This window comes from Echinops telfairi, unplaced genomic scaffold, assembly GCF_000313985.2.
Source record: "Echinops telfairi isolate 266 unplaced genomic scaffold, ASM31398v2 ScPeMD7_28;HRSCAF=97, whole genome shotgun sequence".
In the NCBI taxonomy this organism is placed as follows: domain Eukaryota; kingdom Metazoa; phylum Chordata; class Mammalia; order Afrosoricida; family Tenrecidae; genus Echinops; species Echinops telfairi.
This window is the reverse complement of record NW_022103925.1, coordinates 5,327,919-5,344,158: the sequence shown is the minus strand read 5'-3', so window position 1 is coordinate 5,344,158 and position 16,240 is coordinate 5,327,919. Positions and strand designations below refer to the sequence as shown.

The 16,240-nt window shown below is 55.4% G+C and overlaps 1 protein-coding gene across 1 annotated transcript in view; it reads right to left on the bottom strand.

Annotated features, from left to right (window-relative positions):
* LYAR (Ly1 antibody reactive) overlaps window positions 1–5,452 on the bottom strand; it is a 15,939-nt gene extending 10,487 nt beyond the window's left edge. Inside the window, 3 exon segments of the mRNA XM_045289484.1 lie at window positions 2,559–2,790; window positions 3,196–3,273; window positions 5,126–5,452. Coding sequence (XP_045145419.1) covers window positions 2,559–2,790; window positions 3,196–3,273; window positions 5,126–5,184 — 369 coding nt within the window. The 5' untranslated portion in view covers window positions 5,185–5,452.
* Between the last annotated feature and the right edge of the window lie 10,788 nt (window positions 5,453–16,240).

The window sequence follows — 16,240 nt, the reverse complement described above, 5'->3', positions numbered from 1 at the left end:
CGAGCGGCAAAAAACAAGGATGAAGGTGTGCCTGACCCAAGCCATGGGATTCCCCGTCGCCTCCTGGGCCTGTGACAGCTGGACACGAAGGAGACCACAGACAGGGCCAGGGGCTGCCAAAGACAGACAGCCTGTCTTGGAAGAGGTACGGCTAGAGTGCTCCTCGGAGACAAAGATGGGGGGGCTTCCTCTCAGGTACTTTGGACATGCTGTCAGGAGGCCGGTCCCTGGCGGTGCAGAGGAAGGCCGAAGGCCGTCGGCGGGATGGGCTGCCACAGTGGCTGCCACACGGGTTCACATGTAAGGGCAGTTGTGAGGCTGGCGCAGGGCCGGGCAGTTTCGCTTTGTTGTGCATCCTCAGGCCCCAGGAGTGGGAGCCTAGTGGGCAGCACTGACCCACAAGGCCTGAACTGCCCACAGAGACACTGGCGGGGCTTAGACCCTCTCGTCATAACCACCTATCTCCCCCTTCCACATCCATCAGCAGCAAACCCCACCACCCATCTTATTATATAGAATGTCTTCAACCAAAGGAGCCCCTGGTGGACAGGTCAGCAGTTCGAAACCACCAGCAGCTCCTTGGGAGCAAGATGAGGCTTCCTGCTCCGGGAAACATGGGCAGCCTCAGAAACCCACTGAGGGCAGCTCTACCCTGTCCTGTGGGGCCTCCATGAGTCGGAATTCCCTCGAGGGCAGGTAAGTTTTTGGTTTGGTCTCCGATCAGATAGACACGACTTCTTCAAGTTTACTTCAGCATCCCTTGTGCTCACAGTGAGTGAAGGTGTGCTGAAGGGGGAGAATTCTGTTGCTGGGCGGTGACACTATACGTTACAAATATGTGCACCAGGCAGTCGGCCAGAAGAGCCCACGAGCTGGAAGGTATCTTGATCGTTCGCCACAGCCCGCCCCAAAGACCCCAGTCTGGGGGTTCTGAGAAAGAAGGTGCCCTCTCTTGAAAGCTTCTGGGTCTCTGGGCTCCTCAGGGAAATAGACCCGGCCTGGTCTTGTCCCTTGGCTGTTGTGCTGTTGGGGAAAGCGCGTTGCACACAGCAGACGGGAACACAGCTGGTCCGGCACCGCCCTCACAGCTATTCTTTGAGCCCAATTGGGGGCCATGGCATCAACCCTTTTAGGGGTCAAGCTTTCGCCACACACGACGCAGGCTGCCGTGGAGGCAAATCTGACTAACGCCTGGAGACGGGTTCGGGACGGTAAATCTTTACGGGCGCAGGCAGCCTCATCTCTATCCCGTGGAGCGGCTGGTGGATTTCAACCGCCAACCCTGTAGTTAGCAGCCCGATGCTTAACCCACAGTGCCATTGGCCACGAGACTAAAAACCTATGTCCCTGGAATGGCTTGAAATGGATGCTCACAGGCACCGCTCAAACCCCAAAGGGCGACATGGGGCCAGGCGCAGCCCCTGGGAGCAGCAGCGTAACAGGAAACCAAAGGGCGGGGTCCCGAGACTTTAACTCACTGCAGGAGGAGACAGCCTCACCTTCCGCCCGTGGCTCAGCTGGTGGATTCAAACCCCTGGCCTTGTGGTTAGCGGCTCGATGTGTAGACCACTATGCTGCCAGGGCTCAGCTGGTGGGTTAGAACCGCTGACCCGTGGTTAGCAGCTCAGTGGGTAACCTGTGACACCCCCAGAGCTCCTAACCAGGTCAGCCCTCTGCAAGGGATCCCAGACTGGTCTGCGCCTTCGGTGGAAGCAGTCAGTCACCTCACTGGTCCAGGCAGAGATGCTTCCCCCCAGGTCCACCTCCACCTTCCTGGGAGGACCCAGCACCTCTTCTACAGGAAACCCCTCGCCCTGGTGGTGCTGTGGGTCGGGCGCTGGGCTGCCGAGGGCAGAGCCAGCAGTTCACACCCACCACCTGCTCCTCGTGGCAGCAGGACGAGGCTGGGCGGCCTGGGACACCCTCGGGGCAGTTCTGCTCTGTCCTGCAGGGTCCACCTCAGTCAGGATCGCCTCGAGAACAGTGGGGGAGCATCTGCAGCTGCTCTGCGGGAGAAAGGTGGGGCCATGTGCCCCCCTCGGACACCTTACACGGGGTCACTGGGAGTCAGACTCCACCGGATGGCCGTGGGCTTGTGCACAGCAGACAGGGTTTTGGGTTTAGGAATCTGTTATCTTCGAGCAAGGACAGCTATTCAGCACTGTCGCCTGCCTTTGCTCTGATGCCTGGGCGTGGTAACTTTGACAACCAGAGGACTGTGCAGGCCCCGACTGATCAAATGCTCTACTTGCCTAGACACCCGTCTCCCTGGAGCCTGTTTCCCCGTTCGGTCAGTGCGTCCACTGCGACAGCATCTCCTGTCTGCTGTGGAGTCCATTCAACTCACAGGCACCGAGGGGACAGAGCAGGACAGCCCCAGGGGCTTCCGAAACTGTCCTCTTAGGAAGACAGGGGCGTAAGGCCAACTCGTTTCTCCTGCAGAGCATGGGGGCCTGTGGACTCTGGCCCGACCTCGCGCTTTAGCCACTGGGACCCTAGGGCTCTCGATGTTTTCCAGAAAAGGGAAATCCTTTAAAGAATCACATCTACTTTAACACGTGGCCCACAGACGGCCTTTTTAACCGTCCTTTTCCTCAAACTCCCCTGCCTCTGCCGGCGCGTGGGCTGCGAGCTCACCAGAAATCCTTCCCGCAGTCCATGCACGACAGGCACCGGCAGCTCCTGCAGGCGGCCACGTGCTTCTCCACCTGCCCCTTCTTCACCGACTCACCGCACGCGTCGCAGGTGAAAAACACCATGGTGAGCCGAGTGGGGGGCTCTGGCCTTGTCCTGAGAGAGAAAAGGGGTCGAGACTGTGACGATGGCCGGAACCGGCTGCACCACCCTGACAGCCAACTTGGCAACCACACCCAATCCCACCCGCAGACAGACGACTCCACCTGGCAGAGGTGAGCAGGTAAGAGCCGTCCAGGGGAGTCAGCGCCCAGCCCAGCAGGGACGGGCGGCAGTTGGGGCGAAGGCCTGCTGTGTCTGCGCTGGCCCGTTCTCAACACGACTCTGTGAGGACAGTCGGCACGGGGCAAACCGGGACCAGAGAGGTCAAGATATTTGCCCAAAGTCACACAGGCGCACAACCAGGCTAGCTTTTGAAGTGGGAGACCTTTGTGTGTTAAGTAAACTATCATATTTTTGCTAGTAATAATTAAAAAGAAAAAGCCAAACCAGAAAACTCACTGCCATTGAGTTGATCCTGACTCACAGCCACCCGTCAGGACATAGTCGATGCTCCCTTGGGTTCCCAAGGCTGGAAACCTTGATGGGGAGTAGAAAGCCTTACCGTCGTCATCTTCCTCCTCTCTCACTAACAACCATAAGCTATAGACAGACCAGAGGAGGCCCTGGTGGCGTCACGGGTTAGGCGTTGGGCTACTAAGCATAGGGTCAGCAGTTCGACCCCACCAGTCCCTGCATGGAGAAAGGGGAAGCATCCTGCTCTCAAGAAGGTTTATGAGCTCAGAAAACCAGAGGGCCAGTTCTAATCTATCCGATGGGGTCCTTATGAGTCACAGTCAATTTGATGGTGGTGAGTTTTGGTTATGAACTAGGGTGTGTGCCCACATACCTAAATAAACCTAAGTAAATAAATCAGAGGGAATTCCAAAAGAGTTCGCCAACAACTGGAATTAAGACGATGGAATCCTCCCCACCCCACCACGAGCTCCTTGAAGCCTAACGTGTACGTCGGATCTAAATGCCTGTCGCTTTGTCGGACTGCGGTGGCTGCGGTGCTGCTTCAAGCTGTGTCGCTGATAGATCCAACACCAGCAGGGTCCCCCACAGTGCACAGGTGTGAGCGGAGTGTCCAGATTCAGAAAGACTAGGAAGACAAGGCCACGGTGAGCCAATGCCAACAAAAATTAGATGTTGAGAAGCGTGTGGGTCACAGTGGAACACTGGCCACACCAGGGGAGCACCGCATGCTTAGGCAGGTCTCCAGGAAGGGTCAGTCGCCAGCGAGGGTGACCCTCAGTGACATGGACTCAACCTGCCGGCACTGTCTCCTCTTGTAAACAAGGTCGCCACCATGGGCTGGCTGCACACATCCATCCCCTCCCTCACCTGTAAGTGAACACAGAGCTCGGCCACTGGCAATTCGCACGTTCGGCTAGCTGCATGGCCCCTAGTGGAACAGCAGCTGAGGCAGCGGCCGGTGGGCCGGAACTGAGGGAGATGAATGATAAAGTGGAGAACCAAACCCACTGGCCGAGAGTGGATCCCGACCCGCAGGGCCCCCAGGGGAGGTTTCCAAGGCTAGCCCATCTTTCTCCCTTGGGGTGGCCGGTGGGGTGACGTGTGGACACCGTGGGGAGCGTCCACAACATCCCTATAGGCCTGTGTGTGGGCGTGCCCGTGGTGGTTGAGACTCGCCTTGCCCAGGGTGTGCAAGGGGAGATGCGTACCTTCACTCCCACTTGGTCAGAAATAATTGCCCCACCCGACCCCCACATCTGAGGCCCCCAATGGCTGGTGTTCCGGAATCCGGGTGTCCTGAGCACCGCTCTGGAAGAATTGGGGCCCCACACACATAGCCAGCAACGGATACTGTCCCAGCTGCCGAGCTGGAGCCGACTTGATGGCAGTGGGTTTGGTTCTGTTCCGATTCATGGTGACCGGATAGCACAGGGATGAACTGCCCTTGTGGGTTTCTGAGACTACTCTGTGCGCGTAGAAAGCCTCGTCTTTCTCCTGCAGAGCGGCTGGTGGTCTTGAACTGCTGACGGCGGTGGTTAGCAGCCCAACACAACCCACTGTGCCACCGAGAAAAGGGGAAGAGGAGCAGCCCCAGAGACAGGAGGCCAAGGAACCCCAAGACCACTAAGCTGGGAGGCGGGGCCCACACAGCCAGGATCCTGTGGGGCGAGCCAGCACCCTTCTTTGAAGACACCCACCCACCCACCAGTGGGATTTGTCAGGGCAGCCACAGAGACAAGGACCAGGGGCTGGCAAACTGCGGGGCACAAGTACACATGGGTCGAAATAAAATTGAAAAAAATGGAAAGGATTTATGATACCGACAATGGTAATTTCATGTGTGTCTAAAATACAGGTGTATGGCTCTCCAATAGTAAATTTGCTAAGCCCGGGGTAAGACGCTGGGACTCACCACGCAGAAGCAGCGCTGGTCAGTTGAAAGACTCTCCAGTGTTTTATAAGGAGCATCATCGTCTAAGTGCAGGGCCCGTCGTGATGAGCCTGAACCGACTCGCCAGCAACGGGCTCCTTCTCTGAAGCAGCTCATCATCAAGGGCAAACCCCCTTTACCCATGGGGATGGCCCAGAGCACCCCAACCTTGCTGCTGAGATCCCCCAGCGGGAGGTCGAGGGGAGGCTCCCCAGTTTCCCATTCCAGCAGGGTAGGGCAGGCATCCCGCAGTGCCTACAGCAGTGGTTCTCAACCCGTGGGTCTCGACCCTTTGGGGGTTGAACAACCCTGATTCATCACAAAATGGCAGTGATGAAGTAGCAACGAAAATACTTTTATGGTTGGGGGTCCCCACCACACGAGGAACCATATGAAAGGGTCGCAGCATTAGGAAGGATGGGAACCACTGGCCTAGAGGGACGGTGGCAAGCACAGCTTAACAACTGAGGGAAGCCAGGGCTGTTGGCAACGTGGCTGCAAAACAGGCCGCCCCAGGGACTGAGCTGCTCGCTGACTAAACATCGACCCAGGAGAGGATTTGGACTTGGCCGCTGGGAAAACACTTTGTAGCAAGTGTTCCCGGTTAGATATTTGAAGTCTGAGAGCAAGATGGGATGCTGCCATGCCTGCTCAGCGGGCTAATGACACAGACAGTAAGGAGCTCCACACAAGACCCCAGCTGCCCCTCTGTGAGGAGCTGGCCCTCACATATTTCCTATGGTCTTAGGAACTGAGACACCGCACCTCTAGTCTCCGGGTGGGTCAGTCCAGATGAGTGCCCGGTGTGAAGACTGTTACCCACGCTACACCATGCTTCAAGACAAAATTTCACTTGTCATTAGAAATACTTCACAATATACATGCTTTTGTGATTCATCACTATGCTTTAATTATCTTCAATTTGTAACAATGAAAATACATCTTGCCTATCAGATATTTACACGACGATTCATAACAGTAGCTAAATTACAGTGATGAAGTAGCAACGAAAGTAATGTTATGGTTGGGGGGGTCCCCACCACATGAGGAACTGTATGAAAGGGTCGTGGCGTTAGCAAAGTTGAGAACCACAGCCCTAGGTGGTACCCTGGGTTAAGCATGGAGCTGCCAGCCAGGAGGACGGAGGTGTGAGCCCCACACAGCGGGCTCAAAGGGGAGGTGGTCTGCTGTTTCGGTAGAGATCCATGGCCTCCCCCGGGGAGAGGCCCTACTGTCTGCGAGGGTGGAGGCCCAGTCAGCTGAACGGCAGCAGCTTTTTTAGCGGGAAAGGCCTTGCTTCAAGAAAATGAGGGAGGCACGAGTCAGCCACTACACTGCTATGGAAACCCGCAGGGCGCTGACACAGAATGGAACCATCACTAAGGGGCTCTGTTTCTTTCTGCTCCGGCCCTTATTAAAGCTATGTTAGGGCTGCGGGTGTGCAGGACTGCAAAGTCAGCAGTTCAAAACCACCAGCTTTCTACTCCCTTGAAGACTGACAGTCTCTGAGCCTCACAGGGGCAGTCGCTTGGAGTCAGCATCGACTCCCTGGCCGTTTTGAGTTCTTTTTAAACGTCCCAGAATGCCCGTCTACCTGCAAGATGGGTCATCTATCTACCTCCGAGGGCAGTGTGAAGCTAAAGTATGAGTGTTCCCCACTGGGACAGGTCCCAGACCAGCCCAAGCGCCTTCAGGGGCGGAATTCTGACTGCAGGGCAGGGCAGCAGGGCAATCATCCTGCCTGCACCCCGGAATGCGGGGTCGACAGGGTTGCAGTGTGCATCCCCAGAAGCCCCTTCCCCTCCTTGCAGAAGTTCTAGGGGACAGGTATCTGATCCTCAGCTAGCACACTGACGGACGAATGGGGTGCCCCATCCATCACGCGCACTGCTTTCGGCGCCAAACCTTCTCCAACAAAAAACGCAAACACCTACTATGTGCCAAGCGCTGTCCCAGGTTGAGTCCTAGTCCTGGGAGTTAGGGTCTGTGATTGAGTCCTTGCGCACAGAAGAGGGAAGCGGTGAAATAAACCAGGCGCCAGGTCGGACATCCACTTACTTCGTTGCCCCCCAACCCGTGCTCTCTGCCAGCAAGCGCCCCCCAGGCTATTTCCTAAGAGGCCAAGTCTCCCCAGACCCCGAGGGGAGTAGGGCCTGGTCCCCCACGTGCAGCAAAGCCAGTCCAGCTGTCTGCCCTGGGCTGGGCGCCTCCTCAAAACGCGGGCATCCCTCCTCCAAAGCGGGAGTGACGTGCTTGTGGCTGCACAAGGGATCGGCCCCGGAGCGCCATGTGCCGAACGACGAAAGCTCCGAGGAGCCACGCTCGGTCCGCGGCACGAGTGAGACCTGAACGCAACGCGTGCCCCGCGCTCCCCGGGGTGCAAGCGCCTGGCGCGGTCGCCCCTGATGAATGGGAGGCAGGCGACAGCCGTGCCGCCCCTACACTCCGCTCCCCTGAACCTCAACCGCCTCGGCCGGACCCTGGGCTTTAGTCCCCTTACCTCTTGGCCGCCGCCCGCCAACGGTTTCAACCGGCCGCCGGGAGCACGTGGGATCGCCGCCGCCGCCGCCGCCGGCCGCGCAGCCACCACCTCCCGCCTGGCTCCCCAGCGAAGAACGCAGCTTCCCGCCGCCGCGCGCCCCAGTGCGCCTGCGCGGAAGCCGCAGCGGAAGTGACGCAGCGGAAGCCGAGGGGCGGGCCCGGTGGATCCGGGGACGCTGTCGGGATGGTTCCGCCACCCACAGTGCCCGGCGGGCGGCGCGTGGGGACCGGTGGGTCGATGTAGGGGCGGCGGCGGGGAGGACGCGACCTTTAAGGGTAAGGCGGCGGCGGGAATCCCGCACCCTAGGGCGCTGCGGGGTGAGTGGCAGGCTGTCTGCCGCCACCGTGGGCCGAAGGGGACCCGGGACGGACGCCGGGGGCAAGGCGGACGGGGCACCCAGACCTTGGCCGGGCCCCTGCAGCCGGAGCATCGCGGAGCTTGAGCTTGCTCGCCCGCCTGGCCTCTGCGCCCCTCCCCGCCGGGGGCATGTCTGGGGGGATGTCGTGCGGCGCTCAGTAGGACCCCGGGAACGTGAGGGCCCCTTCCAGAGGCGCTGCCGTTAGCCAGCAGGTTGCGGATTCAAACCCACTAGGCTCTGGTTGGGGGACCGGGGAAGGCGCGTTCAAGTTCTGCAAACGCTCTGGAGCCCGGCTGGGTCCCCTCGGGTCGCTGTGAGCCGTCTGATACCCGCCGCCCCGGCTCAGTGCTTCACCCATCTCTCTTCACTGCAGTCCAGCCAGTCCGACTCTAGCGACCCAAGCGGGACCCTACAGGACAAGACAGAACTGCTCCTGTGGGTTTGCAAGGCTGTTTACGGGACTAGAAAGCCTCATCATAAGGAGAGCGACTGGTGGCTTCAAACTGCCGACCTTGTGGTTAGCAACGTGTAACCCACCGTGCTGCTTCCACAACGCAGGGCCTGAGTTCTTTCCTCAAGTTCTTGCAGGGCCTGAGTTCTTTCCTCAAGTTCTTGCCGTTTGAGCCATGCTGAGCGAGCTCTGTTTTGGTTTTTTGATCCCCATGTCTGCACACCTATTTCTTTATAATACTTTACTTTTTCAACTGCTTGAACTGTCATGTGAGGTTTTCTGTTCCCTTCTCTTCACTATTTATTCCACTCAATTTTAGGTCCTCCGGGACCGTCAGAGTCTCACCCAGCATTCACTGTGGTCTTCGCATCCATCATTTACGTGAGCACACCGTTACGGGCCCCTAACATGCAAACTAGTGGTGTTCTTAGCCTACTGGTGACAGGGCCTTCACGGTAGCATCCTTGCTTTTCAACACCCCAAAGAGGTCTTCTGCAGCAGATTTACCCAATGCCATACTTGCTTTGCTCTCTTGAGTACTGATTGTGGATTCAAGCCAGGTGAAATCCCTGAAAATGCCCGTCTTTTTTTCTGTTCATCATGTTGGCCCCTCTGTGAGGGCTTTGGTCATCCTTACATTGAGTTGTCATCCACACTGACGGCTGCACTCTTTGCTCTTTATTAGCAAGTGCCTCACGTCCACCCTTTCAGCAAGTGAGGTTACTGCAGACTCTCACTAAGCCTTCCTCTGATCCTGATGCCACACTCTTCCTCATATGAGCCCGATTCTCTGATGATTTGCTCAGCATGTAGATCGAACAAGTCTTGTGAGAGGATACAACTCTGACGCACACCTTTCCTGATTTTAAACCGGGCGCTGTTCCCTTGTTCTGGTCACACAACTGCCTCTTGATCCATGGACAAGTTCCACATGCGCACAATGACGTGTTCTGGGATTCCCATTCTTGTTAAGGCTGCCCGTAGTTTGTTATGCTTGCTAAAGTGGAGGGGCAGTGAAAACGTGGAAGGCCCTCAATGAGATGGATCGACCTAGTGGCTGCAACAGTGGACCCAGGCGTGGGAACAATTGTGAGGATGGTACAGGACCGGGCAGTGTTTTGTTCTGTTGTACATAGGGTCGCTATCAGTCAGAACAACACAGGGTGCCCTAGTGTTGGGCTGTTAAGCACAAGGTCAGCAGTTCAAAGCCACCAGCTGCTCCTTGGGTGAAAGATGTTGTTTTCCACCCCCGTAAAGCGTCACAGTCTAGGATAGGCACGGGCAACTCTGCCTTGCCCAGTCGGGTCACTGTGAGGTGGAAAGGACGCACTGGCAGTGAGTGTGGATTTGGTGTGGAAGGCAAACGTGCCAATGGAGAGGGGCACGAGCTGAGGACCCGTGGAGCAGGCTCCATGGAACAAACATCCGCAATCCTGTCGTGAGATGTGTGATACGTTTGAGGCGTTGCCCCACCCGACAGGGCATGTGCTCCCTGGGCCCTCCCCTGAAGTTAAAAACACACTGGGTTTGCTTCTCCTGACTCTTGTTTAGAACCCCAGGGGTGGGGTGGGGTTCAGTGGTTAATGTCCTTGGCATCTGACCAAGAGGTTGGTGGTTCAAAGCCTCCAGCCACTGCCCCGGAGAAAGACGTGGCTGTGTGCTTCCACGTGGACCCACAGCCCCGTGACCCCTGTGGAGCGCTCTGCTCTGCCCTGCTGGGACACCATGAGTGGGAAACTCCTTGGCAGCAGTGGGTTTGTGGGTTTGGCTCCTGGTACCTCCAGAAGCTCCGTGTCAGTCTCACTTGTCCCGGCTGCTTCTGGCCTTTACTGGTTTCCTCTCTTCCCATAGTTCCATTCTGTGTAATGCCATCCCACCCCTCTTCCCACTATCCCGTTCCTGGTAGAGATGTGTAGGGTTTAGAACAGGAAGAGACCCTAAAGGTCATCTGGGACCGTGGAGACCCCTCCATTTTTTACAGATAAGACAGTGGACCCAAAGTCTTCATGCATCGAAAAGCTACCTGCGGAACACCTCCTACTTGCACGGCCATGTGCTCGCTGCCGCTGGGACTGTTGTGAGCAGGTTGATGAGTGAGCAGAATGACAGAGACTGAGTGCAGACTCAGCGCTGAGGGCCACACTAGACTCTGTTGAGGGCCGAGTGTGGGCCCCGAGCTTCGACCTGGAACAAATTTTAATATCATAGTACACACAGTTATTTTCTTTTAAAAAGGCAAACTTTGCATTATCTTTAGTTTGCAGTTTTTCCCCCAAAAGCTTCTTGTAGCAGCGTGTGGTTTTTCTGAAAGCTACAGTGTACATAAGCGGAATATTTTGCAATAAGGCTGACATTTGTATCATGGGTACATCCGGTCATCTGCTATTCGTTATTTCAGACCCAGACTCAATGTAACTTCCTTATCACATCCCCCACTGGTCTTGGGTCAATATTGCATCTCCTGACTCGGACCTAAAATTAACTCAGTGCCATGCGTTGGTAATACTCTATAGTGTTGCCTCAGGGCCGTTAACGTTACTGCCATGACTCATTCCTGCACAAACTTTACTACGTATTTATAAAACGACCTAAAATTAACAAGAGAATTAAAATGGCTACTGACCCCAGGACGGGCAGACAGGAGGTGGTTAGCCAGGGACACGTTAACCACTTTCCAGACTAACTGCCCTTGCTCTCTTACCTTCTGTCTCTCATCTCATTCTTTTCTGACTTCTGCTAACCTCTGTCAGACAATCCCCGTATTATTGGCATAAAAACAACACCTTTCCCTTAGGTCAACACAAAGTCCTCCTTGGTTCAAGGGGGGAGCTTTTCTTTGGACAGTGATCTCTGCTCCTGGGTCAGTGCCTGAAAGTTACCATTTAAATCTCGGTGCTTTCCCAAGTCCCACTCCTGCCCTTGAGGTCGGGTCATACGTTGGTTGAATGAGAGAAGGATTACACTGGGTTCCTTTGCAGGGTTTAGTTACATTTGTCTCTCTGCTGAAAAAATGTTTGGGTCAGGGGGGAAACAGTGTCCCCAGTGGCTTCTGTTTCACAGCTCCATGACCCACCATGAAACCGTCCTTCACTATGGCAGGATCTGGGACCGGTGGTGGGGCACGCGTAGCTTCGGCTCCCTGCTGAGACTTTTCATCTCTGAGATGACCACACCCTCTCTGGTGCTTCAACTACATCCTGTGCCCTGTTTCTCTGGCCCTGCTCGTGACACTAGCCCATGCTGCAGCTCTTAGGCTACCATCTTCATTTCTTGACCCTGACCCATAGCTGGGCCACAACTGACACAAGTCAAACCTGAAGATGGGACGTTGGTGCCCCTCAGAGCAGAGACAGCGTGTCCAATTTAATATCAGTCAGTGCCATGAAGCCGTCACTGGCCGGTGGCTGGTGGTCACTGGGAGTGGTTGGAGGAGCTGCACCAGCGTGAGGGAGGTGAGGCTCATGGCTGGAGGGGATGGTCAACTGTAGTGTTCCTGTGGGGTATAATTTTGTGGCTAGGGCCGTCAGTGAAGGAGGGTTGGGCAGGCGGAGCTCGGCCAGTAAGGTCCATTCTTAACATTCTTAACTGCTTCATCTGCCTTTCGGTTGGCTATGGCCACTGTGTTCCCTTTTGGTGACCAGGGCAGCGTATAACAGACACTTGGCTGGGTGCCCAGATGGCTTTTAACTGCTGTAAAATTTCCTTCTTGTTTTTAATATCAGTCCCTTTGGAGGGTAGCAGACTTCTTTCTTTATATATTACCTCATGTACATGAAGCATGGCGAACGCATACTGATTTATTAGTCCAAACAGTTACCCTCTTGACTTCTGCCATCCAAAGAGCCTGTGTAAGAGCAATCCTGTTAGCCCACTGTGCTGAGGTTCCAGGTGGTCCAGAGTCAGACCACAAAACAATCGTCGGGGACCACTGCAGCTCCAGCCATCCTGACTTATCTTTGATGAGAGAGAGAGCTCTGTCCGTGTAGAGCAGCGGTTCTCAACCTGGGGGTCGAATGACCCTTTCACGACAGGGGTCACCTAAGACCATATTTCTGATGGTCTTATCTGCCTCCAGGCGCGTCTGCTCACATGCAGGTACACCCACATAGGGGTCACCACCACATGAGGAACTGCAGGGTCGTGGCATTAGGAAGGTTGAGAGCCACTGGCGTCGAGGGGGAGTCCAGGCTTCTTGAGCTGGGTGCTGGTTAAATCAGCCGGTACTGTGGTCAGTTGGGTTAGATCGCCACACTTGTGGATGGGAGCAGCCTCTGGGTCAGCCCGGCTAGCAGGGTGGTGGGATTTAGCTGGAGTGCAGCTGAAAATGCTCCTCTAGGTAGGGTGATTTAAGAGCAGAGCCTGGTATTAAGTTAGGCCCAAGTTGGAGACCCACCTGGCTGGGCTTTCTACAGCATGCATAGGGCTGACCGCCAGGTTTTAGCTGAACCGTAACTGGAGGCACGTGGACTGCAAGCCCCAGGGAGTGGTGTGGAGGGGGGTAGATCTTCTGCCAACCCCGCGGGAAGACTTCAGTCAATAATCTTCCCTTATACGCTCAAGAGGAAGACTCGGTGACTGTCAAAAGATAACAGTCATTCAAGGGAAGAGTCACAGAGACCCGCGGGGGCTTCTACGGGCCCACTCAGTGCTACTGGGGTACGGCCTGGTTGAGAGCTGATCACCCCTTACGTGTGTGCAGTAAGTCTCCTGGAGGGGGTAGGCACAGTCTGGCATGAGGAGGAAAGAGTGCTCGACCTCACCTTTGTCCAGGTGTGTTTTCCTCCTTGAGGTCCAGGAGACAGTTTCTGGTGTGTTTGTTGCCTCTTGAATGGAAGTTTTCTTTCTGCTGCTTCCTTGAGGACTGAGTGGGTTGCCCCTGTGTCTACTTGGAATGTGGCAGGCCTGCCTCCCACGATCAGGGTTGCCCTGGGCTGGGGGAGGTGGTGGCGGGGGTAACAGCCGTGCTCGGAACTCTTCATTCCAGTTCTGATGCTGGAATAGGTGGGGTCTCTGCCGAGGGTGGGGTGGGGGTGGGGGGGGCTAGTTTCTTCATTGAGGTCACTTTGGGCAGTTGGATTTCCAATCTTTTTTTTCTTGCAGTGAGTACATTGAGTTTTGCCCAGTGGTTTGAGCGAGCTGTTTTTCCCTGACCCTGGGCAGGGCTCTGTTCCCCCTGTGGTTAGGGGGAGGGTTCTGGCCATTGCTTTAGCCTGCCTTTCTTTCGGAGGGTCCCTATAACAATAGGGACTGTTTTACTATTTTTAATAACTCACTAATATTTTTGCCTGCAGATTTTTCTAGTTTTTGAAGCTTTTTCTTGACGTCTGGGGCTGCCTGGGGGACAAAAGCTTGGCCAACAGCTTTTCGGTTGCCTGCTGCCTCAGGTCCACTGGGGTAACAGCCAGCAGGCCGCACACAGCTTTTCTAGATAGGCGGCCAGCCTCTCGGTCTTGCCCGGAATCACCGAGTCACTCTAGACAGAGGGATAGGGGGCACGCCGCCTCCCGGAGACCACTCGTCAGAGTCCCACCAGTAAGTACATGGGGAGGCTCTCCCTACCTTCCGGGCCCCCAGGGGCCAATCAGGGTGGCGAAAGGGGACACACTTTCCCGTTTCTGAGGGTCTGCCCCGGGCACCCATTTGCCCCCAGGACGGATCCCACCGTGTCCTTTGGCTGTAAAGAGTGTGAGGCAGTCGCTGACAGCCGTCCCACGTGGGCTGATGAGTGGAAAAGGGAGATCCAGCCCTGTGGGTGGTAGAAAAAGGTGGGTTCTGCTGTTTCCAATGACAAAGGTCAGAGGTAGAGAAAGGAGCGTAAATCATGAAAGGGCGTCTTGGCTGGGCTCCTGGAGGTGGTCCTATCTCACAGAGGGGCAAAATAGGTGCAGTTGGGGACTGGGATGAAAACAAACTCCATCTCGGGTATGGGACGCGAAAAAGTTTGAGCTTGGGTCAGGATGGGAGGGCGGAGCTCGAGGATTGGGTGGTCTGTCCCGGAATGGGATAAGGGCAGAAAGCCTTCAGGGTCGGAGTCTTGTAAGACTGTGGCAGGTATCCAGGCCTTAGTACGGGGGACAGAGGTGATGAGAATTCGGGGAAGGGTTTTTACCCAGGGAGGTTTGGACCCCACATTGCCAATTCAAAGAAAATATAGAGGAGCTGGTTAGGTTGGCCGTCCTTTCTATGAACTTGACCTAGAATGAGAGCGCAAATAGGGTAACAGTGAAAGGTTAAAGGTGCCTTCAGGAGGCCACCCAAGGTCAAACTGGGCCCAATCATAGGAACAAAGTGTCAATAATGCACTGTGACTGACCGTCTCCCGTGGGAGGAGGCCCCCTTCTTCCACAGAGGCCAGTGGGTCAGCATGAGGTCGAGCGGGGTGGACTGATGTTTTCCTTGGGCTGATGCTATGCCTGTAGGAGGAGAAGTGGTGGCTGTAAGATGACAGACAGAAACACAGAACAAGTAGTGTACAGACAAGCAGGCGCCTCAGAACTGAACAGATTACCTGGGGCTCTACACCCGACGTCTCGGGGAGAACCGGGTGGCGGCTTCCACCGCGTCCAGCACCAAGACACAGCCACAGAGACTGCTCCTCAGAAACAGGAGGCGGTTTGGCCCATAAACCTCTAGGTGTCTCGGTGGGACCCCCAAATGTTGTAAGCAGGTTGATGAGTAAACAGAATGACAGAGACCGAGTCCACCTTTAAAGAGGTTCATTGGGTTCAAACCCAGACTCAGCGCTGAAGGGCCACACTAGACTGTTGAGTGCCGAGTGTGGACCCCGAACTTCCACCTGGGATAAGCTTTTTTAGAAATCATTTTATTGAGGGCTTATGCAACTCTTATCACAGTCCATCCATCCATCCATCCATCCATCCATCCATCCATCCATCCATCCATCCATTGTGTCAGGCGCATTTGTACATTTGAAAGGAAATTATTTTGAAAATGATGATGACAACAAATGTGCAAATGTGCTTGACACAAGGGACAAGCTTTTATAGCCATAACACAACTAAAAAGTTGAACTTTGCATTATCTTCAGTTTGCAGTTTTTTTTAAAAAGCTGCTTGTAGCAGCATGTGTTTTTTCTAAAAGCTACAATGTACAAAAGCGAGTATTTTGCAATAAGGCTGACATTTGCGCAAGCTTGGTTACATCCTGTCATCTACTGTTCTTATTTCAGACCCAGGCTCAAGGTAACTTCCTTATCACAGCCCAGTTCGCTATCAGACAAGACTCATGCTCCCTGCCCCAAGGTGAATTAGCTGCCAGGGGAAGGAGCCCTGTGCTGCTCCTGCCACTCCACGGCACCTTGCATGCCCCACCTTGTCCTGAAGGTTCCAGAAGTCCAGTCATGCACATGTGGAGTTGTGGTTAAGAGGGCTGGGCCCACCCCCACCCCTCTAGTCGTATTGCCTGGCTTTGGATCCTCACTCTGCCCTTGTTAGTTGTGTAACTTCAGAAACGTTTCCTGACCTCTCTGCACCTGGCCAGGTGTGCTAGATTGCTTCCAAACGGAATGACTCATGTGTCTTCTCTCACGGGTTTGTGGCTCAGGGATGCGGGCAGGGCTCCGCCGGGCAGTTCTTCGCAGCATGAAGTGTGGCGCTGACGGACATTGCAGGGTGCTCTTCACCCCGAGGCAAGGCTAGTCCTGAGGGTTGAGACGGCTTTACTGACATAGCTGGGGCCTTGGAAAGGACTGGCTGTGAGATAGTTTATTGTGCCAGCCTGGCCGAT